At 42.4% G+C, this 25200-nt stretch overlaps 1 protein-coding gene across 1 annotated transcript in view; it reads right to left on the reverse strand.

The window, feature by feature from the left end:
- The window catches only part of LOC116734316 (prospero homeobox protein 1), a 34714-nt gene extending 9746 nt beyond the window's left edge, over positions 1-24968 (reverse strand). Inside the window, exons 1-4 of the mRNA XM_032585636.1 lie at positions 23633-24968; positions 19118-21151; positions 15509-15616; positions 9670-9864 (exon numbers count right to left, since the gene is read on the reverse strand). Coding sequence (XP_032441527.1) covers positions 9670-9864; positions 15509-15616; positions 19118-21085 — 2271 coding nt within the window. The 5' untranslated portion in view covers positions 21086-21151; positions 23633-24968. The remainder of the gene's footprint in view (positions 1-9669; positions 9865-15508; positions 15617-19117; positions 21152-23632) is intronic.
- Between the last annotated feature and the right edge of the window lie 232 nt (positions 24969-25200).

Below are 25200 nucleotides of genomic sequence, written 5' to 3' on the forward strand. Positions count from 1 at the left end.
AAAAGCAAAGCAAGTGGCAAGTAGGAATGGTTCCTGAAATTAATTCACTCTTAATTTATTGATTTACATTCTTCATCTTCACAGCCTTCTGTATTGAAATGATACAATTCAGCTCCTTAGGTCTATCTCTTGTGAGGTCTGTTCTTCAGAGACTGATGGGACGGGAAAAGGGCCTCAAAGCTGAGCAAACATCAGCCACCCTCACTCCACTGATAGCCTTGAGAATGTAGAGCCTTGAGGGGCTGCCGTTGTGTATATATGTGTATGTGGATTTGTATCTAGTGGAAAGCTTGGTGTGTTTTTGTGTGCAGAAGCATTAGCGTCACATGGTAGTCTTCTCAAGGTGCACCTCCAAGAGAGAGTCAAGGACAGGACAGGGTCAAAGACACTGAAGTTGTTCTCCTTTGTGCCTGGACTTCCACCCTTAGACACATAGTAGTTGAACATGTATTTGGTATCTCTTTGACATCCATTTTCTTTTCTGCTGCACCCTGAGTTTGACAAAAACTAATTTATGTTAAAATCAAGAAATTGTATGTAATCTTTTGAGATTTTCCATACTAAAAAGCTAAACGTAGCACATAAATTGTACTGAAACTACATCTTTGCCTGCTTTGCATATAGGGACTGAATTATTCTTTGCAATATTTCAAACTCAGTTGGATTGGGCAGACATTGCTTGTGGACCTCAATTTTTAAGCCTTGTCAAGTTCTGGACTTTGACTGGGCCAATTCTTTTTCTTCCACTTCCCAATTACAAATCCTTTGGTTTGATGTAACACCTAAAATCCCAATAAAACAAACTGAAAATGTGGTTTTATCATGTGAAAACGTTCACGTGTACATACATTTGGACAGGAACTACATCAAAATCTACAAATCTACAGTGTTTTTTCTGAATCTATGATTTCAGAAAAACTGAAATCATAGATTTAAACCTTGTTTAGAGACTTAGAAATTCACTGCCTGATATTATACGGTGTCCCCAGCTGAGAGAAAACAATCTAAATGAAGGAGGGGAGACGGGGTCACTGAGTGCTGGGCCTCTGAGGTCAGGAAGTCAACCGAGCTTTGAGAGACTGAGAGCGCAGGAGGCATCAGGGAAAGAAAGGAGCGAGGGAGTCTGGAAGATAGGAGCAGGACATCTGGAGAGGAGGAGAACAGGGGGAGGGACGAAGAGGAGGAAGGAGGGTGGGTGGGTTTGGGACAACAAAAGATGGGAGATAAGGAGCTGGAACGCAGGAGAGAGGTTGGAAGATGGATGGATTGATGGATGGATAGAGGGAGGGAGAGAGACTGTGAGGGTAAGTGAAAGATGGAAATGGCAGGGGAAGAAAGGAGAAATAATAAACTGCAGATTGGATTGAAGGAAAGGGAGTTTGGCATCAGCAGGGGGAGGAAAAAGGGAGTATGAAGGGGCCGTGGGGGGAGTGGTGTCTTGACACATCTGCAGCTCTGATGCACGCCCTGGTCATTTTTGGCATGCGTCCCTTTGCCACGCTTCATTAGTCTGACACACACACGGACGGAGACCAAAATGGTCCAGAAATAATGACATAATCAGCAGCTGTGCCACAGAGAGCAGGCTGCCCTGCACAAGGTGACCAGGGACAGAAGGAGGAGGGGAAGACGAACAGAGGAAGAGGAGGAGGTAGGCTGAAATCTAGGACTAACAAAGTGCCGTGAGATAAGGTGTGTGTGAGCAGGTGTGGAAAAGGAGTGAAAACATCATATAAGTCTTAATGTTTAAGTGTCTCTTTGCTATTTATTTTGCCCCAGGTGCTACACACACCACTCTGGTCATTTAATCACATCTGATTGTGTGAATCAACAGTACACAATGAGGAAAAGATCTGTCAGAATACATATATAATTGGGGGGTTTAATAGCAGTGAGATGAGAAGCCGATTACCTTTTTTTAATTTCACAAAAAAATAACAGAAATGAAACAAGAAAAACATCTTGGATATTTACTGTGGATGTTCATTTAAGATTAATTGATTAATTGTTTATCCATTTTATTCTATTTCCAACTTTATATAGATTTGTCCCCAAAGGCAGATGGGGAATACGGCTGTTTTTGTGATGACTTTCATCTATTGAGTTTTGGAGGCTAGGTACATTATTGGACTTTTTTATTAGTTTGATAAGTCAACTAATATTTTAGGTGCTTTTGTTATAACTTTTATTATAATCACTTTTTGCAGGAATGATGCATTGGGTGTCAAGGCTTCAAAAGTGTCAAATTTCCCTTTGACAAATCTGGGAATGCTCTCGTTCCAGATTGACCAGATTTTGATTTAGATTTTGAACAAGAGATTTTTAAATGGAGTTCAAATTCCTTAAAAAATATCTTCTTCAATTTAATCTTAAATAGGAATATTATCAATAATAGAAAAGTCATTCAATGCAATAGATTTCTGTCCTTCCTTTTTTTGCTTTCAAACCTATAGGGCACTCCTTACTGAATGGGGCTCATTTAAGATGTTTCGTCCTTCAGCTCATCATTTTTGTAATATCTATAAACATTAATATTTGTTGCTTAGCTTTATCTTACATACACAACTCTAGACTTCCAGATTTTCCAAACTGTGTAGAAACACTGGTTAAAGGTATTGTCTAAATCCTCTAACTACTTGCAATCTGTGCAAACATGCATTCATTAATGCATGTTCTGCTTAACTTAGAGCTAAATGAGAGGAAAATGAAAGAGAGTGAGATTGTAGTCAGGAGGAGGCAGAAGAAGGTGAGAGGAGAGGTGTTTGTGCTTGCTGTGGAAATAAACCCACTGGCAAGGCGTACTGTATTTGTTCGTATTTTTGGCAGGTCTGAACCTAAATCTATACCGCCAGCTTTATTTTTTCATCTTTCCACTTCTTTCGTCTACCTTTTTGTCTTCAATCGCTCTTCAAAGAGAACCCTAAAGCTGTTCGGTGGAGGAGCCACACCTGTGTAAGAGCGCGCGTTTGTAGGTACTTATGTATCTTTCAAGATGTTTGAATCTGCGTCTTTTGCTTTCGCATCAGAGTGAAACGCCTGTGACCTTTTCACCTCAAACTCCCTGAGGTCAAATGCTGGTCAAAGACACACTCCAAACACACGAACACACACACCCACGTAAACGCACCCCAAAGCACACCCCCACACGCCCACCAATCGCGCACACATACGTTATGGTCTATGTGGTGTGAACATCACAAAAAAAAAAAAAAGCCTAGGAATGAAGGAGTGGAACAGCAGGAGGAGGAGGAGAAAACAGACATTAGTTTCTCTGGGTGGAGAACAAATGGAGCCCCGAGAGGGATGTGAAGAGGAGGAACGAGGGGAAAGAAGGGGGAAGGAGAGGTGAAGCACACAATGCTATGGGGCAAGGCGGTTGGACAGACAGCATCTGCTCGCAGCTCTCTGAGGCTCTGGGAAAGGCTGGAGAGACAAGGAGAGCAAAAGGAAGGCGGGAGGAAAAGTGGGAAGACAGAAAGGGAAGACACAGGACAGAGGAAGTGACGGTGTAAAATCTTACTTTTTTTTTCCTTGTTTTTTTTTCAGGGATTGTCCAGGGTGCCTACAAAGTCTGGAATTTTATTTCACTATTTATAAGCATTAGATAAGTATAAAACAAAAAAAGATAAGCGTCATCTTTTCTTTCTTTCCTGCCTTTTCCCACTTTTGTCCTTCCTTTTCCCATCCTTCTTTTTTCCTTGTCATACCTAACTACCATCCTTATTTCCTTGTGTCCACCTCCGTTTCTTTCTTGTCCTGCCTTTATTTCTTTTTCTTGAACAACCTCCCCTCTGTCCTTCCCTGTTTCCCTCCTTCTTTTATTCATTTCATTCTCGTACATAGAACGACCATAAATGACAGAAAACTGTAAACCTGAATTGAGGAACTTTTATCAATTTTACATGAAAAATGTTAAGAAACCCTATAAATGTCCAGAGAAAGTACATTTCAAAATACAGCAATGACAGACGGAAGGATGCACAAAAGACAACGGGAGACAAAAGGAGTGACACGTCTTTGCAGCAATAGAAAGAACAGCTGATAAGAGAGGACACATGATCCCAGTGCGCAGAAGAAGGCTTCTCACCACTTTTCACGGTGCCTCCCTTTCGCATAGAGATCATATGGACTTCCTCTTTAAACGCCAAGATGTGTGTGTGTCTGCTGTGGGAGGAGCAGCAGCTGACAGAGAAAACTTGGCCTGGTCTGTCTTATGGAAATCTGAGAGTTTCCCAGAGACATCATAAAGAGACCTCACCTCTCTTCTGTGTCTCTAACCCATTACCGGGTCACACACATTCCTGTTTTATGAAAGGCAATGTGTCTGTTGTCATTGAGTTGGGGGGGGGGTTCAAAGACAAGGACGGCAAAGAAAAGGACACTAAGTGAGAATTTTCACTTGAGTCCTTACATGAAAGCAGCGCTTGCTCAAAGTCAAGGCTTTGGGAGGCCGGGCGTGTTGTCGGAGGACTTTGATGACAACTGACGGAGTGAATGTGAAGCGAAGAAGAAAGAGAAGAAGAGAGAGGATCAGGGGAGGAAGAGGGGGTCGCTGAGAAAAGAGGAAAGTAGAGCTGGGGTCTAGGTAATTAACGGCAAGCTCTTTAATTACTGCTGGTGTTCATTGTGCCAGAAGGAATGTGACAATTATGCCATTAAAACTTCCTAATGGAGGGGAGAAAAGTGAGGGAGGCAACAACAGAAGACATGCAAAGAAAAAGGAGGATGAAAGGAGGAAGGGAACAGAAGGAAGAGAGGAGGGATATGAAAAGGGGGAAAGGGGAAACAATCGCGACAAAAGAGAAGCTGGGAGGGAGATGGGGAGCGTATTAGGCCAGCACAGTGACAGAGCAGATTAGCATCAAACAAGAAAGGCCACGGACGTGTGTGTGTAAGTGTGTGTGTGTGTTTGCGATCAGAGAAACAGAGGACATATTCATTCCAAAGACGCCACCAAGGTGGATGGAACTTTGATGATGCAGAGTCTGGCAAAGGGAAAACTGTGTGTGTGTGTGTGTGTGTGTTTGCTTGCTGAATCTGCGTAGGCTCCTGTTTCAAGTGGTGGTGCAGGCAGGTAGGGGAGGAAGAAGAGCAGCAGGAGGAGGAGGAGGAGGAGAAAGGGGAGAGATCCACGGAAAAGGGCCTCGGAGGCATCCTGATACACATGCAGTACATTTCCATCTCCACATTACCTCTATGACTCACACACACACACGCACACACATAAGACGGGAAACATAACGAGTGTGTCCGCGCACATGTGTAGCACACGCAAACACACTGCTCCCCACACAAACATCAAAAAAGTACACACACAACCCACGCACTCGCAAACACACACGCAAACAACACCCACACACACACACACACACACGCCAAAAAGCCAAACACTTACACAAAGAGTCTTAGCGCTCACCAAGGCGGTCGGTTCATCAGGGGGGTTAGAAATTTGCATGGCTGGGCAAATTTTCCTTGTGCTAAACTCTAATCAGCTCCTGTATCTCTCAGACACCTGCCCGGCGTGCAAAAAAAAAAAAAACCTTAATATGCAAAACACCTTCCCACCCTCCTCCACTGAGGCAGCTCCTCGGCCAACAGAAGACTTATTCACCTGGCCTCGCTAACTCTTTCCCACCCTGCTTGTCTTCTTGCAAATTTTTACATTTATGTATGCAAATCAGCTGTTCCCCTTAAGCCTGTTTCAACAGTAACTTCCTGGTGCCCGGCAAAGAATGAGAGACTTGTTTGAAGGTATCGTAGGAAAATTAGTAAGGGGGAACAAGATGTCTCCTCTGTTTGAGAGGATGTGTTGCAAACTCGATCCCTACAGATGGATACATCCACATTTTCTATGGCCGGCAACAAAGTTTGTTCATTTTAAGGTGAAATGCAATCATTAGTTCCTGTAGGATCAACATTTTCAAACTTAATTTCGCATTTTCATGTTCAAGCTCATGTGCAGGTTTGTATGGCAGCAACATGCAAATGCAAAAAATATAATGTTGTCATAACAGTTTATGTCTTGATTCTTAATGAAATGTTTTCAATTGTTTTAAAAGTCGTCTTGAAAGACGTTAAACCGCAACTGGCCAAAATATAAATACACAATAAGATCTTTGGATAATTAATGATCATTAATTCATTGGTTCAGTTTGTAACTTAGTGCAATTCACTTTCAGAAAGTCAACTAAGTCATCTATTGCCTTTACATTCATGTTGTCCTCTATATTTATTGGTACTTATAATGAAGATGTATGTTTCATTATAGTAGCCTAATCTCACACTGAAAAGCTTTTTGTGGTAATCTCACAATTAACTTTGTGTTTCTTTTTGCCTCCCTTGCTTTCATCCTCCCCAGACATGGTGGCAGAATAGCCTTCGGCCAACGTCCAGCTTTGTTCCAGTTGTTTTAAACTTTTAAATGATTTTTCTGACTGTAGATGTGTCAGTTTCTTGACTTAAAAACCTCAACACACACATCTGCCTTAAATGAAAGGCCTTTCTCATTTTAAAGAGTGCCTAACAGAAATGGGAGTGTCACATACATAATATTTATAACCCAGTAAAAGTTGTGGGTGCCACAAAATAACTCAGATAATTTTTTCAAAAAGCTATTTTTAATATGTTTTGCCAGTGTAATAAACGTGGAGGCTGCTGTTTTCTGATGTTGGTTGTTGTAGGAAGAAAAGACTAAAACTTGTTTCCCTGTTGATGTGAAACTATTTTAACAGCCAGGTTGAAACATCAATAATTAAACAAGTAAACTTGATGTTTGTGAGCCATTGGAGTCTCATAATGCTTTGAGAATCATTTGAAAGTGAATCCTATAAACACTGGATATTAGTATTATAGAAATTTGAGCTAAAGCAGTCCTTATTTTAAAAAAAAAAATATTGAAAATGTGTCTTTTTGTCCCAGCCATTTAAAGATCTTGAATGTCAGGCTTACTTAGCTATTTTTATCAACCCCAACCACTTTTTAACTGCGTCCTTTTCCTTTTTTTGTTTTCCATTTTTCAACCACAGTTTCACATCATTTAGAGGGAAAACATATTTCTCTATGTCTATTCATAAAATTTTTTATAGGAACAGACTGTGACAAAAATGAGCCTAGAATGCCCAAATCAGTGATGTCACACTTGAACTAAGTCCTTATGATGGGTTTTTATTTTGTTAAAAACTTCAAATATGTAGATATCTATCCTGTTTTCTAAGACACATGGAATAGTATGAAATATTTTATATTTTAGCAGTTTAATTTTAGTCAAACCCAGAGGTGAGAGACTCTAACTTACTGTCTGTTTAATTTATTTCCCTATCTCACTGATTTCTGCACATATTAGGGCCCTGCCTAAATAGAAGAAATCTTGCTTTGCCCTGATGTGCTTCCAGTTGATTGAGACCTCATATATACAAGTGCTTCTGTCTGCCAGAGTCTTTCAAAGCCTCTCTTAAGAGGTTTGAAGATGGATGTGGGGGAGAGAGTGTGTGTGTGGGGGTGAGTGTTTGGGTGCACACAGAGCAGCCCCAGTGGACAAATAATGATGGAGAGAGACAGAAGGAAACACAGGGAAAGAAAGCGAAGCCCTTTAAATGTGAGAGCTTGCAAAACTCCCACTGCTCGCAAGGGCACTTCGCTCCTGCACGTCATCTCTTTTCCCTCTTCTCTCCTTCCATTTCCCCCATCGGTTTCCCCCCTTTCCCCTTCTCCCTTCATCGGTCTCTCTTTTGTCTCCGAGCTCTCACCCTCCGTCCCCTATCTATCCATCTCCCTTGTCCCCCACTCCCCCTTTTTCTTTCCCCTTCCTCTAGCTAAAACAGTAGGACGCTTAACCTTGATAACAGTGAGATTTTTCCCCCCTCAAAGTGACACACACACTCTCACCCACACACACCGGAGAAGTGCTTTGCCAGCATGCCAGGCCGGTCCAAGGGACGGCTGTACCCTTCGAGGTGAACAGGACACCGGGAAATGCAGCAACAACAAAACACTCACACACACACAGGCAGCTCACTCCAGGTCTTTCTTAACACCAAGTCCTTTAAAGCTCTTTTGTAAGCTGACATTGAGAGGAATGCTGTCCATATCTTTAAACATTTCGCACGCACAAAGAGATGTCGGCAAAAGGAGAAGTGAGGAAAAAAATGGAACATATTAAAGGTGAAGCTACCTGCCAGGAATTTATGACAATCAACGGAAAGCAGTGGATGGTCACACTGATGCTCGTAGGCAAATGAGGACAGGGAAGTACAAGGTAGTTTTTCAAAATATTAAAACATCCCCACACAGAGAGGTAGTGTAAGCAAATAACCGTAGAGAGGAAACTGCTGAAGAAGAAAAGGTGAAATAAGCAAGGTGTTTGTGCGTTTCTTCCTCATCAGAAGAAACATCCTTAAACAGGTTTAAACTAGACTGAAAAAAAATGTGAAATTTTATTGGCTATAATATTTTTAGCCAAAGGTGCTTAAATATTCCTCTGCCTTTCCAGTATATGGTGTGTACATACAAAGTATTTATTGCCCCGAAACTTTACCACAACTTGTCACATTGCAGCCACAAATTTTGAGATATGGTATTGGGCTTCAACGTGACAGACTATCGAAGAAAAACTATTTTTTAAAAATCTAAAAAGTGTAGTTTATATTTTCTCTCGCTGACTGAATACTGATTTTTTTGTGCATTATTCTTTCCAAAGTAGCTAAAGTCCAGTCTGTTTAGATGGTGAGTGTCTGTTAACGGTAAATTTCAAGCCACAGATTTTCGTCCTGCTGGAAGGCAAACCTCGGCAGTCTTAAGTCTTATTGCTCTTTTTAGGTTTTCTTTTAGCCCCTTCCATTTCTATATTAAATCTGACCTGCCTCCCTGAGAAGCATCTCTGCAGAATGATGCTGTGACTACCATGATTCACAGTAGGGACTGTGTATGGGGGATGTGTGCAGTATTGGTCCTTTGTCCTAGGTAGCAATATACATTCAGGACAGTAATTTTAATCTCAGTCTCATTCTTCCTCATTTTTATTGTGTCCTCTACAAATGGGACTTAGCCATACAGCTATTTTCTTGCCACTTTTCCCACAAAGATTAGATTCGTAGAATGCACAGTTAACATTAGTTCTGTTAACAGATTCTTCCACCTGAGCTGTCTAAATTCGAAGCTCACCCAGAGTTACCTCTTTGTGCCTCTTGATTGCTTCTCTGATTATTGCTCTCCTTTCCCACCCTGCCAGTTTAAGTGATGGTCATATCATGGCAGGTCTGTCGTGCTCCTTGATCTTCATGATCACAACTATTCTCTAGCAATCCTCACAGAGAAGCAGAATTTATACTGAGATTAAATCATGTGGATTTTTGTTTAAGATAAGGTGACTTCTGTAGGCAATTATTTGAACTGAACTGAGGATATACGCACAATACACCTTATGTTGCTGTCAGATAAAACTCAGCTAAAATAAATGACTGTGTGTGTGTAATATGACAAAAGCTTAGGGGTTTGAATAATTCTGTATCAGACTTGAACTCAGCATAATAAGCAGATCCAGAGTCATCGAGGATACAGTGAGAATGTATCAGAATACACATTGGATTAGCCGTCTGATGAAATTTCAGTTTTCCCCCTCAGTTCCTCCTTCTACCGAGCTTTTCGCTGCAGTCTACATCAAGAACCATTTACCTCAAAGTCGTTGGCCTTGTTGTAGTGCATGTTCAGGGCTCGGAAGAGCTCGCAGTCCCGGCTGACGCTCATCTCCTCGGCTCCAGTGACACCGTCGTTGATGGCCTGCCGGGCAAATTTCTCCATCTGGATGTAGTAGAACTCCCTGAAGTTGCTGAACCACTTGATCAGCTGGGAGGTGATGCAGCGGTTAAACTGGAAAAAAAGACAGAGGAGGAATGGAGAGGTCAGCAGAAGACAAGGCCAATGTGTCAGTGTGCTTCTTATAAACAGCTTTTTGACATGAATCTGAATGAATCCTGTTTTATGTCAGGTAACTGAGGCGTGAGGTAAGGTGGGAGGAAGCTGGGAGAGATAAAAGAGGAGCGGAAGAGAAAACAGGTTGCAGAGTGAGGGACGATGATAGAGATATTAAGTAAGACAGCAAAGCGAGGAGGTTGGCGAGGGAAGAAAAGAATAGACGCCAGAGAGAGTGTGTGTGTGGTTCATCTTCCCCGCTGGGAGCAGACCTACCCCCTATCATAACCCTGCGAGTGGAGGGAGAGGTGGAAGAGAGGGGGTGAGACCGCAAACACATAATTGACCAGAAAAACGATTAAGTCATCATCTGAAGCGCCCTGGCCCGCAGGGGGGCTCAAACATGTACTTAACCCCGCTCACCAATTACACCCTGTTCCTCCTCCCCTCACCGCACCTCCCGTGCAGGGAGAATCGGAAACGAAGAAAAAAAAAAAGAGCAAAAATAAGAAGACAGAGGCGATAAGCGCTGCCGAGGAGGCAATGGCTATTTGATCTAGTGCTGCTTGGGTGAATTCAATAGGGTGAGGTAAACCTATTAGGAGCCTCAGCTGGCCCTGGCTCCTTTTCATCATGACCTCAAAGGGAAAACAACTCTGTCTAAAAATCTAGACAGCTAGTAATAATATTATGTGCTTTGGGTTCTTGTTTCACTTTTCAAACACACTTAAATTAAGTGAAATTTCTACCTTGCAGACATCATTCATACTCCCCTCTGCTCTCTCTGCAGCAGAAAGAAAGGGAGACAAAATGCTGCTAAACGCTGAGCACACTGCTCGCTGGGGGGGCAGAGTGGTTTGGACATGGAGATTAGACTCTGACTATTGTTCGACAACACAGACATAAACACAGGACAGCAGTACAGCACAGTCAAACCCATGAAGACAGTAGGGAAAGTTGATAAATAGGAGATACGTTTCTTTGATGGTGGTCTTTTCTGGAATGATCTGCAAATTACATAATGGTGAACTGGAGAAGAATAAGTCTGTTTGTTTGGCTGGAGTTTGGGTGGGTGGGTGTGCATGGGGAGGAAGTGTTGGGATGGTGGCTGTCCTAAAGTGCAGGGTGAGCATAAATAGGAAAAAGAGAGGGCGTGGTTGGGATGGGTGCAGGTCAGCACCACCGGACAATAGCGCGTCGCTCGTGGTGGTAACGGCAGCAGAGTTTGTAAGGGGTGAGGGGAGGATAAGGGGGTCGGAACGTGAGCAGTCAGCAAGCCAGGGTCATGACATCTGAGCATCAAACAAACAAACTACTGACACTTACAAATACGTTGGCAATGCAGAGTTATTCTTAAACACATGGCTCTCACTGTGGCAGACAGTCGGAGTGTGACAGCAGAGCAGAGACGCTGAAACACCTTTTGTGTTGTGTGCAACATTGACCGTTGCTGCATTTGAAACTCTTTATCCATGAAAGTGTGCTTACATGCAGACCTGAGCATTGCACAGTGAGATTTTGGACTGTGAAAGTTCCTATCGCTCATGTTGGGAGACCTTTATTGTCACTGCAGCAGAATGACCCAATGAATTTGTCACTTTGGACAAAAATGACTTTATTATGCTGACAGCTTGAGAGAAGAAGTATTGTGGCCGGTGCCACTGTAAGTGCTGGTAAATATGCTAAACTGCACTGCAGCCATGCTAACTGCACATCTCACACTCAGGGATTAAATTTTGGCAGATTCCCCTTACAGCTTCCAGCGGTCTTGGTTCATTAAGTTGCTGTAAGGGGCACAGAGACCCCCCCTGATACCAGCTAAGGATGGGTGTGTTCGCTGTAAAAGGAGGGAATCGGTTCAAAGGAGCACATCACTGCAGCTCCTTAATCAGAGCTGGCAGGGGTCAGGCAGCACAGACATGAGGCACAGTGAGGAAAGTGTGTGCGCTGAATCTGATACAATGTGTTTATACATACAAGAGTGTGTGTGGGTGCGCGCGCTTGGCTATGAGGCAGAGCAGAGAGAGTCAGTGAAAGCGTGTTTCTCACACTCACACTCAAGAGCCTGTGAAAGGTCAGTGCTTAGTGCTAACAGCATAAGATAGAAAGTGGCATGCACACACACTCACATGCATATGTTCTGCAGATGCTGAAGTCTAAAATAGACAAAAAAAAAACTGGGGAATCTCATGTCTAAACTGTAGTCGCCTGAAGAAAGTGCTCAGGTCTACACACATCTCATTATCGGGTTTGGTAAAATTGGTAAGGTGTTTTCTTTTTTGCTGTGGTTTTTGGCTGAAAGGTGTTTGAATAAAAAGCAAACGCTTTCTCAACAGTGGAGCAGAAAACACACAGATGACCTCAGAGTGCTCAGCTACATGCAAAATGACCGGAGAAGAGGATAGAAAGACACAGAAGCCTGCCTGGGCCTCCCTCTCTGTCTCACTCTCTGTCATATAAGCCCCCTCACAGCCATCAGGGCTTTCCAACGTTTCCTGTTTTTGCAGGAGTGAATTGTGGGAGATAATCTGGGGCTGTCTATTGGCTGACTGCACACAAAACGCAGCCCTGGAAAGCGGGCTTTTGTTACTGCTTCTGCTGCTGTGACTCAAAATCCAGCCACTGGCTTTTCTTTCCAGGCCTCGGACCCGCCGAGGTGCACATACCATGCCACAACATCAGCGAAAAAAAAAGAAAAGGGAAGGAATGACATACAGAAAATGCAAAACCCTTCCTGACGTTCCCTGCACCATGGCACATAAACGTAAACACAGAAGCTGAGTAGAGATGCTACTAACGAAACGGCCAATGATAGATTCCGTGAGCAGCAGATCGAACACTGAAAAATCTCATTTTGATTTTTGTTTTCTTTCTTTATCAAGTAGCTATGCACCAATAAATCGATTGATATCCCATTGATAAAATCTAATTGGTGATCAGCAGATTGAACTCTGAAAAGGGATATTTTTTACCCCAATTCCCACCATTTTTAAATGTGTTAATCAACACTTTGTACTTTTGTCTCGTTTTTTAGTTTAATAAAAATCAGTGATGCCTTGATGGATCAAAGGAGACATTCTTACAAATCCTTCATTTTCTATTAAATTTCCAAACTGCTCCTTTATCAGAGAACCTGAAACAAATTTTTACTCTGCCACGTCATAAAGTCCTGACAAAACAAACATTGTTTGGCATAAAAAAAACAACAAAAAAAACAACATAAATATGTTTTCTAAAAACATGCCAACAAAGCAATATAAGATGATTTATTAAACTAACTAAATTATTTTGAACTGATCTTTGATCTATTTGCCCTTACTCTAAAACCCTGTCTATCTAAATAAAGATATCTTATAAATCCACTTGGATTATAAAAACTGTCATTCATGACACCAACAAGGGTATTAAGTAAAATCTGTCAAAACATTTAAGAAACACTTAGAGGGAAAAAATAGTGTCTTAAAATGAGCTTATTCGAGATGAACATCAGCTTCCTGGCCTCCCAGGTCCAGATCTGATTAGACAAGACCCGATTAACCTTAAAAGACTGTTTTTTGAAGACAAGCTTCAAATAACAGCTTGCTGAGAGGCTGTGCTGGCTGAATTTAATTAGATAGTCCCATTCCCATACACTAATTTAAAACCAGAGTCTATTGTCATTTACAGAGAACAAAAACAAACTATGTGGCACTTAATCCCTTAAATATCTTGACCTTATTTAGATTTCTATTCATGACGAGGCCACCTTCATGGGAACGCCTAATGAGTTAGGCAAAGCTGAAATGTAATCTTACTTCTTATTCCATAAATTTCAAGTATTAGTTTGATGGTATTATGTTGATAATTAAAAGAGGGGGCATCAGCACTGAAAGTTGCTTTCAATAAAAGCAACTTTTTTGTTGCCTCTTATTTTCAAAGCTGTCCAATAAAATCCTCTGTAAAGAATGATGCGAGCTCAGAGTCATGGTTCTTGGTGATGGCATACATGAGGGGGCAGCTGGTAGGAAAGGAAGCCTTTATCTTCTGATTTGAATAAGATGGCCTGGATCTGTCACAGTATTTACCCCGATCATGGTCCAGGAGCACACACACATGCCCACACCCCCGCACGCGCACCCCACTCCGCAAACACGCACACACACCATCAACACCACAAACTCACCACACATGATACAAGAACTATTGTGTAGTTTTTCTTGTTTTTCTGTGCAGCTTACATATTGTGCTTTGTTTTCCAAATTTTCTGTCACTAGACTCCCAGCGGGGCTAATGTGCATCCTTGCCATGTCTCTAAACCAGCTCTTTGCTCTACACCCCCCATTTTTATCAAACCATCCTCCATACACCTGCTCTGAGAGCCACCATCTCCAGCTCTGTCCTCGAGGCTCCTCTCTGTCCCTCCATTACTCATCCTTCACGTCACCTCTGGAGAACTCAGTAGCTCTCCTTTTCCGTTGTGAAGACCTATTCAACTTCCTCATTTATCATCTTTTGCATGAACACATAAGGTAGCGAGTGAAAATCCACCTTTTTCAAGACAGACAAGTATACATTGTTTGTTGTAACTGAGACTGGAACATCACAATTTCCAATCAACTTCCCTTTTTTGACTCAGGTGCAAAAAATAATATAAGGAAGAAGTTGAGCAAAGATGAAGCAACAGCTACAGTATATGTGAACATGTACTTCCATTTACGCAGTGTGTTGCAAATGTTTTCATATCCCTTAATATTTTTCATCCTTTTTTCACATCACTGTCACACACCTCTATGCTTTTTATTTAGATTTTATGTGATAAACCAACAAAATAGCACTTAACTATAAATTGTTGTATTCCTCTTTACTTTGATACCACCTAAAAAAATCCAGTGCAACTAAGTGGATTCAAAAATTACATCTCACACATGTTGAGATGTGTGAGATCAGGGGACTGTTCACTTCATCTCAATGGAAACAGTGTGGCATAACCGGAATCCCAAACCTAAGAGGTGAACAAAGATGAGAGAACTGTATGTTGTGAATGCTGAGAAGTCAGGCAAAAAGCAATGTAGGAAGAAGTCATGCAAACATGAGGAAGAAGTTGCTCTGGTCAGATGAGAGTAAAAATTTGATTTGTGTGGTCAACTAACACAACACTCTAAAAACCTCATCAACACAGTGAAACATGGTTGTGGCGGCATCATGATGTGGGAATGTTTTTTTTAGTAGGGACAGGGAAGCTGTCAGATAGGCAAATAGATAACCAGTAATCCAGGAATAAAACCTCTGAGATTCTAAACAAAACTTGAACTACCATGGAAAGGCTTAGATCAAATAATAATTATGTTAGAATGGCCCAGTCAGAGTTCAGACCTTAATCTAAACAAGAACTGGTTCAGATCAAATGTAACTGACATTGAGATATTTTGCAAAGGTGAATGAGCAAAATATTGAGACTTTAAATGTGCAAACAACATTGTGTACGTCTATCACTGCAATAAGGTTATACGATATCGAAAGGCACCTTTTATGAACTACCCCAAAGCTAAATAAAACAAATAGGTATAAGACCACAGAAGCAGTTAGAACAAAAAGAAAAGGTTAAAAGCTATCTCAGACTCACCTTGACGTCAGAGAAAAACATCTTCAGCATGTTAGAGCTTGGGTAGCGGGTGTAGAAAAACATGAGTTTGGCCTTCTTCAGATGATTAGGGGAGAGGCCCTCCTGGATCTGAAAACAGCTGCTGTTAAGGATATTAACAACTGTTTGGAGGCCAAGAACCTCTGGTATATCAAGCAAACATAGGAATATTACAAATACTGTTTATATCTGCTAATGACTCAGTGTAAGTTTGAAATGTACATTTGGATGAAGGGTAACCAAATTTTCTCATGACCGTGAATGCAGAGCTGCTGGAAGGGGTGAGCTGAAGACAGTGCACTGAAGCAAAACCATTTGCTTGGAATTAGCATCGTCTGTATCAGGTGTGAGAGCGTCACGGTAAATAAAGCAGTACAGCCTGTGCTTTTACATAAGGAGGCTCATTTCACTGTCAAAGCAACCAAGCGCCTTTGCCTACACCCTGCGTCAAACTCCTCCCAAAAAAAGGAGGAAGAAAAAAGGAGACATTTGCATATCACAGACAAAGACAGCAGTTAACGCCAGTGGCGGGCAAGAAGGCCTAATGGCTTGGCGATAACACATGCCAAGCCTGAACATGACTGTCTGCTGCTGGCCACATCAGCTACGAAATAAGGTCTAAGAGATCCCAAACACTGTTCCAGGCAGTATGAAAAACCTTCTCGCATTCACGTATTCAAATAGAGGCCTTGTCTTCCTAATGGATCCCCTGGATTGAACAGCGTAAAGGATGGAGATAGGCTGTTGGGGGCACCTTGAGGGATAGCATGGTTCCAGCCTTCAATTACATTCTCCCTCCTCCTCCCTCTGCTCCACCCCTGGCCCCCAAGCCTCTCAGTTGCTGCCAAACCCTTGGAGGAGCAAAAGAAAAGAAGGAGGAGAAGAAGAGAGGCACTGAGGCTTTGGACTCGGCCAACGATGGGAAGAGTGGAACACATCTGCGCCACTGAACGGCCCAAGCCATTTCCATGGTGAATTAACGGCCGTATAATACATCTGATAATTTCAGTCTGGAACATAAGACTATGAAAAGGGAATGGGGGTGGGGCTGGGTGTGTGTTCAAACCTCAAACTGGTTTAATAAGTCAAATCAAGGTGGGGGGTGACTTAAAACGACACAGAATGAGCAACACAAAGTTTTTACGTTTACACTTGAGTGGCTTTCTGATGTACAGAGTGGGCTGTCACCGTTAAAGTCAGTCAAGTGTCCAGATGTAGCTGTAGCTGTAGAGTGGGAAGAAGGCATCAGCTGCTAGATTGGATTGCCCTTGGCCTTTGGGCTACAGAGCAGAGCCAGCAAATCCTGAACCACGCTGGGCTCTGGCTCCTTAAAGACCCTGTCTACTTTGTCTGATTCAAGGGAGTGGGGGACAGAAAGTAGCGAGGGTCTTATGGGGGAAACCCTGGCAGGCTGGGGTTACTCAGTCAGACCCGGCCAAAAGAGCAGCACTTCACTTTCCACACCACACCATCTGCTCCGACCAGGGAGGATACAATGAATTCTCAGACAGAAGAAGAAAGAAAGAGAAAGAGAACTTGTTCTTAAAGCATAGGTGTGCTTATAATCAGACTAATTTGTGTATACTTTTTCAATTATAATTACACACTTCCCTTTATCGGGCATTGAAATTTAACTTCCTCAGCCTTCAGCTCAATATCATCTCCCTTCAGCTACCAATTAAAAAGCCTCATACTTCCTGATTAGACATTTTCATTCCCAATTCACTCACAGCTTGCAAATGTAATTGTGATTGGACTTCAGGGTGGTGTGCGAGGCCATTATTTTGTCATGATGGTAAGCTCACACCAGCTGGCCCACTGTTCGCCTGCCACATCTGACAAGATATCATCATTCTCACATCACTTCCCTAAAGCCCAAAGTCATGAGGGGGGGGGAAATAGCTGCCACACTTCCTAATTCCAGGTGTAAGGACAAGAACATTTGGAGTCGAACTCAGAACAAATGTGATAAGTGATAGCGACCATCTGCTCCAAAATGCTGGTGAACTTGAACGGACCTCGCTAAATGTCTGACAAGCTGTCATTTTTTGTCTCACTAAAAAAGCCAAACTTTTCAGTGAAATATTCATTAGGCGAATCAAAAACAAAACCTGAGAAAATGTGGACATGTTCCCCCTGTCCCTTTCATTTAGGGTAATACATCTGTTACTGCCCTGAATTTATAAATGCTACCATGAAAGCCACAGCATCTGGCATATGCGCTTATTGTTTGATTATTTTCTACTTTCTCTTAGTCAATGCATGTCTCTCTCCCTTTTTTCCTTTTCATCCCTCCATCGGGAGCCAGTAGAAGCAAAGGATTATGGATCTCTGGAAAGCGTTCACCCTTGGGTCAGAAGACAAGACAAGGCGAGGTAATGAAAGATAAACAGCTCGCTGCAAACACCTGTTAACGTCCGCTTCAAAGAAAAGACGGAGAGGTGGGAGGGGGGAATTTGCAGGGAGTGAAAACAAAAAAAGAAGTATTTGGCTGCCAAGCAACAGCCGAAGGGCCCCCCGGGCTGTTGACAGATCTTTATGAAATGAAAAAAAAGAGAAAAGAAACGACAATGATTGTGGGCTTTTACAACAACGATGGATGATAAGAGGAACACAAGAGAAAACACAAGCAATCATAAATATACATCTTTACCCCAAGTCCTCAGGCAAACCTTTTGTGACACACATACACACACACCCCTGCACGCCCGCATACCATACACACACAAAAAAGACTAAACATTCAGGTGCACATAAAGAGAAAAACGAGATGTTCACTTAACTAATATAAATCCAACAAGGAAGAAGCTGTAGGATTAATTTCTTAAGCCTACTATAAATGTTAATGACTGGAAGACAAAACTCTTTTTGGGCAGCCGGTGTGAGACAAATCAAACTTTCATAAGGGTTAGGGGGTGTTGAATGCTAAGGCACTAAGGAGATATAAGGGTAACAGAGAAGGGACTGAACATTACTGTTTAAGCGATTAGCCCTGTGTCTACAGGGGATTCAATTTGAGCCTCCCACAGGGGGAAAGCCTCTTTATCCACAGGGCAGCATCAGGGCAAACTAGGGTTAAACTATACGCTATGCTATACAACATCCTCGGGTCCCAAGTTTCAGGATGTTGTCTCCCTCTTTTAATGTAATTTTTTAATAAAAAGAAAATGTGGTAATCACATCTTCTTGCAATAAAGTTACATACCAAAAGAAAGCTTTTAAAGCACTTAGGATTGAAGATGGAAGAAAATGCTGTTTTTGCTGCGAGAAGAGGTACGGGTATAAAAATAAATACAACAATGGAGAAGAGAACAGTAGTGGGAGGGAAAAGTGATTCATCAACAATTTCTCAGTTTCTTAGGCTAGTTTCAAACAGAATCAAAAGGATTTGATTTTTAACTCTTGGTGTATCAGACATGGTTTCTTGTAGGTCCGTAAGGGCTGCTATCACCTGAGAGCAAATTTTCCTCTCTTACATAGGTAAAAATTAGTTCAAAATGAAAAATGCAGTGTGTAACAAGATACGTTTATCTTTGGCTTTCACAATTCTAAAAATCTACAGCCCACCTTGATTTTTTTTTAAAAGGATACATTGCTGCCTGAGTAAGGTGAGATGTCAGCCATATCCTGGAGATCACTGCACTCTGACTTGATTAGGGATAAGGACAGGCTTTCGGCTGTGCTGCCAGGGTGTGCTGGTGAACAAGAGCGATGGTGGTGCCCCAGGTGGTGACCTGATGCCATCTTTGTTCTCAAACTGGTGGTCTCTCTGGGCAGGTCCATGGAGTCTGGTGAAGTACGGTCCTTGCCTGGGTAAACTGTGGGTGGGCCAATGGGAGTCTGGAAGGGGTAACCCATGAGTGGCAGTGGAAAGGGATGTCGAAAGGAGGGAGGGCTGAAGCCCATGGAGGCAGAGAGAGATGATGGATGGAGAGCTGGATGGTGGCTACCACCATGTGCACCCACTGCTGAAGACTGGTGGTGATGCTCGCTGGGTGTCTTACGTACTACTAAAGGCAGTGCCTCAGTTTGGTCATTGGTAGGACCTGGTATGCCAGGCATGCTAGCAAAGGAATCCAGTGGATTAGGAATGATGACATCACCAAAACATTGCAGCCTCTGGTTGGTGGTGTGGAAATTTGGGTTGTCTCCATTGACAGCAGCAGGAAATCTTTCAGGTGGTATAGATAGAGGTGGAAAGGCCTGCTGAGGAGTAGGGCGAGGAGGTTTAGCAAACACCTTTACCACTGTGTCCACCACCTGGGTCATGGCTGAGTTGAGCTCTTGCTTCAGTGTTTCTGCTAGCTGTTTACCTTCAGCATGCATGGAGGAACCCGGACCTCCCTGTCCTTTGTTTCGGCTCAGGCCATCTCTTCTTGGCTTCTCAGTGTCGGCCAACAAGGCCTGTTCCTGAAGCAGAGCCCGCGCCCTGTCAAGGAAATGGCCTGGATCCAAATCAGCCATCTCATTGTCAGAGCGCAAGTCATCTCCACCCCGGTCATCTCCACCGGTGTCGGACCTGCCTGGGCTGTCCTCGGACAAGTTTCCTATGTCATTGTGAAGGTCAGTGTGCTCTGAGTCATCGGTGGAGTCATAGATCTGAAAGAACTTCTCCTGGAGCTGCCGTAGTTGCTTTTGCATGTCCTCTAGCTGCAGCTTGAGCTGCCGCCGCTCCTCCTGCTTCTGTTCCTTTCTCTGACACACCAGCTGGGTGAAGCTTTGCTGCTGCTGCTGTGGCAGTCGCTGTTTGCGCTTATTCTCTCGGCTGCTACTGCACACTTCACCTCCCCGTGGACTGCTTGGGGCTTGCTGTTGGGACTGACGAGGTGGACAATCCAGTTCTAGATCCCGCTCTCCATCCATCTCATGGTCACGCTCATGACGGGAAGCAGCAGGCACCACCACGCTTGGCGAGTGGCTCATACCACGTATAATGTTCTCTACACGGGCCCGCTTGGCACGCAGGTGTTCATCATTGAGACGTTCAATGTCAAAGGTGGCCAGCCCAGGAGGACGACCAAATGGTGACAAGCACTCCTGAGGGGTGCTGTCTTGGGAGGAGTTACTGCATGCATCTTCCTGCGGGGCATCAGAGCTAGCATTCGAGAGCCCTGATCCAGGGAAGCCTGATTCGACTCTATCTCCTCTTTCCCCTCTCTCATGTCCACCTCCATTTTTTGCAATGTTATTCTTGAGAAGCTGAGAGATAATGGTAGTGCCAGGGAAGGGCATCATGGCATCCTCATATGAGTTGGCCCTCTTCAGTAGCTTTCGGAGTACATTTGATTTGGACTCACTGTCGCCTGCTGACACGACGCCAGGCCCACCATGTGGCTGTACTACAGAGCACTCCATGGAGTCGTTGTCTGATCCGTGGTGAGAATGGGAGCTCAGAGAGTTCATGGCACTGAAAATGGCTGCTTTGGCGCGGGCGATGTTATCGGTAGTAGATGCTGCTGTGGAGGAGGCTGTGCTACCCACTGTCCTCTTGACACCAATGTCCACACGTCGTCTCTTGGTCTGTCTGTTCAGGAGGGAGTCGCTGTCATGGTCCGGCATCACGGGCTGCTGCTATTGGGCCATATCCCACAAACCCAGTCCTCTAGGGTCAAAGCCTCTGAGTATCTATACAGGGGAAGAAAATAAATGGCATGACACACTAAAGTGAAATCTCCCGAAGGCCTTATTTTTTGGTAAAGGTAGCAATTTGTCATTAAGCACACACACACAATCTAAAACTGTAAACTAGTTGAGATGAACAACTGCATTCACAAATTTTAGCAATAAGATGCTCAAACCTTAAAAAACCTTGATTACATTAAGATAAGCATGATGGGGTCAGATTTAGGCCTTGGCTCGACATTCCAGGGCAAAGTCCTACATTTTATCCTCTCCCCTGTTACACGTTGCGCGACACTGAACCAGTTCCCACGGAATACAAAGCTGCATAAAATTATGATAATTACTTAAGTACTTGTCCTCATTTCCATGATTGTGCAGTGTAGCTCACATACGAGGCAGAAGCTCACAAATTCAAATAATAAGAAAATAGGGTTGGGATATATTTTTTTAATGGTATACAGATAGAGGAAAAACATATTGTACACAAAAAAGACACACTACTTGACTCTGCTGAGTAAATGAGCTTCATCAGCTTCAAGAAATTATTTTAAACTGTGCCTATAAATTGTGCAGTTTTTAAAAACAAGTCCTGTGTTCACTCTGATCAATATGGCCATCATATCTTCAATAGGGAGAATGACACAAAAAAGAAGCACAAAATAGACCTATTGATTTTGGTGCCAGCGTGAGCTCACTTCTGTGTTTTTTGTTTGTCTTTTCATCTGGCAAGGGCAGTTAATTCTGCTCAAATGAATAGGTCACATGGGTCAACTCTGGCAAAGAGCAACTTAAAGCGCTCTTACAAAAACCCTAATGCCCCTCTGAAAGCAAAACGTTTTGTCAGTACAGGTCTGCGCGAATAATGCTATGTAAGCAGCGGTTGCAGAGTCTTAGTCAGAGACACGTCAGATGTTTCTTGTCTTAATTTTAAAGAATTTATGGGAGGATATTTAATGTGCATGGAAGTGTAAAAGCGAAATGTAAAAATTAAATATGTAATTTCTTTCCCCGTATGTCTTTAACAGCATTAAAACAGCAGACGTTTATATTTATTTTTCTTTTTACTTTCGTAATAAAAATAAAAACTCGTTCTCTACACCAAATTTCATGCGAGGTTTTTTCCACAATTTAGGCTGATTATGAGTAAAATCTTTATAAAAGCGTGAAAGACTTGTGAAGTTATAGAAAGTGAGCTACATTTACATCAGTTATTATTTTTTATATGATGTAGTTAATTTTTTTTTATAGTTTTCGGAGGACATTTCCTAAAGCACCAGTGACATTTACGCAAACATTATAAAATAACCAACATTTTGACACTTTTACAAGATAAATTTAAATGTAATGAAACTAATCCACTAATTTATACTTCACACACCCTCTCAGAGCTGTTGGCGTTGTTGTACTCTGACAATGTGACATACTTATTTTCTTAAAAAATAAAAATAAAATTTAAAGCCTCCATAAAAGAATAGAAAACCAGAATTTCTGAAAATATCTCCATTAGCAAGTATTTTAAATGAAACAATTTGACAAATTGGCAAGACTTATGTCTTGAAAGCCATTTACAGCAGCTCGGAGAAGAAGCAACACACATAGGATTAAAACTTGACTGGATTGCTTTGGGAACTTAACAAAGAGCTTGAAATAGTCACCAGCACCTGTCTTTTTTCTTATGTTGAAGCACCTGTCCCACATTGCCCTCTCCCTTTCCATCTCCCTAATACAGAGATGGCAAATACAAAGGATTTTGGGGGAGGTATTTTAAAAACTTTTTCCTCACTAAAAATGTTACATTTCTGGTAAAAATATGTAAACGAACCACCATACTTGTAAAAAATAACGTTTGCCTGAGTCAAAATGAAGTGACAATAAAACAGGCTCTGTATAGATAAAACTGAGATATGGGGATGTCTTTTCTCGTTCAAACACAGGAGTTGCGCACACTGTTTCCAAACTGGTTGGTCATCTTCAGAACAAACCTCAAAGAAGATAGAAAATAAACGCAAAGCCAAAAAGAAGGCGCTTAACGCTCTCTAATCGTCTGCGCAAAGTTCTTTCAACACATAAAAAAAGGGACAGAATACCACATACCCCAAGGGACAAAGAGATCAATCTACAAACAGACAGGTCAAGTAGTCTAAATCAAAATTTTTCCCCTTAAATAAACACGTTTGAATCACGGAGTGCTAAATAAATAAATAAATAAATCACACTTCTGAAACTTACTTCGCAGAGTTGCAAATCAACTCGATCTCTGCTTTGATGAGGAAGGCTGGGCTAACGTTCGCAAATCATCCTCACCAAAAAACACTGGCTACTCACGCAACTCTCAGCACACACCGAGCTGAGAGAACCAAGTGCAGCCCTTATTATCGCACCTATTCAGTTCGCTGGTGATTGGCAGAATAAGTGATGCTAGTTTAGAGTTCAATATCTGAACAAGAAAAGTGAGGGAGCTTATCCGAGGACAAGGTTACTTACCCGGTCCAAGATGAAGATTAAGGGGGGACAACCTGAACTCCTGCGGCGGCGAAAGAGAGAAAAGCGCCGCGGACTGCTGTGCGGAGGAGCTGGAACAAAATATGAGGAAAGGAAGAGCTGGAATAAAGTGAGCGGCGCGAACTAAAAGAGGCAAAAATATAAAAAGAAAACGGGGAAAAAACTGGCTCTTGCGCGTCCGTCTCTCCTTCTATCCTCAGCTGTGGTCGAAAGAGTGAGAGACCTTGAAAGAAGACAGGAGAGAGAGGGAGAGGGAGAGAGAGAGTGAGAGAAGCTGTGCGTGTGTGCGTCTCTGAGGCGCGCTGGATGCAGAGCGGAGGACTGGATGCTGCTGGAGCGCTCCTCCGCCACTAAGATTCACTTTAAGACACGGCTGAAGGAAACAGGAAGACGTGCGCGTCACGAGCGCCGTGATGTAACTGTCGCAGCCTACCAATAAGAAGCGTCCGCGAGGGCCGGGGGAACAACACGCTGAACTTGACCAGAAGAACGGGACTTGATCGTGCAGCCAAAGTGAGGGAGTGGGAGGAATAAAAGAAAGGAAATACAACTTATTGCTTATCTGTTTCTTCAGAAATGCGAGTAAGCATCGGTACGCTCGAAAATTTTATATTTTATCCGCAGCAGTTAGAGTCTTTTGGCGTCTAATCATCTTTTTAATTGCAAAGGTTCTAAAAAGTGAAAATTGCCTAAACTGATTAATATCAACAAATTTGTTTAAGTAAAAAAGCGAACCATAAACGTTAGTATTGAAATGGCATACAGTATCAAAACACAACTTTATATTTTTCCAAAATAGTTATAAAAAATACGAATACCTAAATTTATATTCTGTTTTTATTGAAATGTTTTATCTTTCAGTTGAGTTCAGATCTTTTGCACCAAAATCCAAAATTAAAATATTCTTCCCATTCTTGAATTCTCTCTTTGTTTGCTGCTGTTGAAGCTTATTTCTAATAGATTTTCAACATTTCACAAATGTAAGGAAGTTTTTCCACAGCAAATCTGGCTGACGCGCGTTAGCCTGGCATGCTGAGACCTCAGAGTTTTCCTTTTGGTTGCAACAAAAAAAAAAAAAAAAAAGGCGACAGTCCGATTAATGAAGTAGCAGGGCAGCACAGGGGATTCGCCTACTTTTTGCTTTGGAATTCCGATTATCCCAGAGAAATCTATATAAGAGAAGAGCTAAGAGTCTCTCTGGAAAAAAGAAAAGAAAAGAAAAAAAGAAACAGCTTGGCTAAGTGATAAATATATCCCTGAAACGTTTAACTGTCAATGTGATCCACAGCCGCGAACCGAAATATCCCAGTGAGTAAAGACCATCAAAAGTGCTTCATTAGTAAACTTGAAAATATTGCTTGACTGGATGCAAATTATTCTTTTTTTCTGTTTGATGAATTGCTGGATGTTCCTCATCTCTGCACCTGTAACTCCCGAAGCCTGCGGACGGTGACATTCGATCTTTTCCATGGTGGAAAAAAAAAAAATGACGCTTCAGATTTATGACTTGATGACGGCTGTTGCTTTTTGGTCTTCCTTCATTCTTTTAA

Source organism: Xiphophorus hellerii, chromosome 15 (genome assembly GCF_003331165.1).
Source record: "Xiphophorus hellerii strain 12219 chromosome 15, Xiphophorus_hellerii-4.1, whole genome shotgun sequence".
In the NCBI taxonomy this organism is placed as follows: domain Eukaryota; kingdom Metazoa; phylum Chordata; class Actinopteri; order Cyprinodontiformes; family Poeciliidae; genus Xiphophorus; species Xiphophorus hellerii.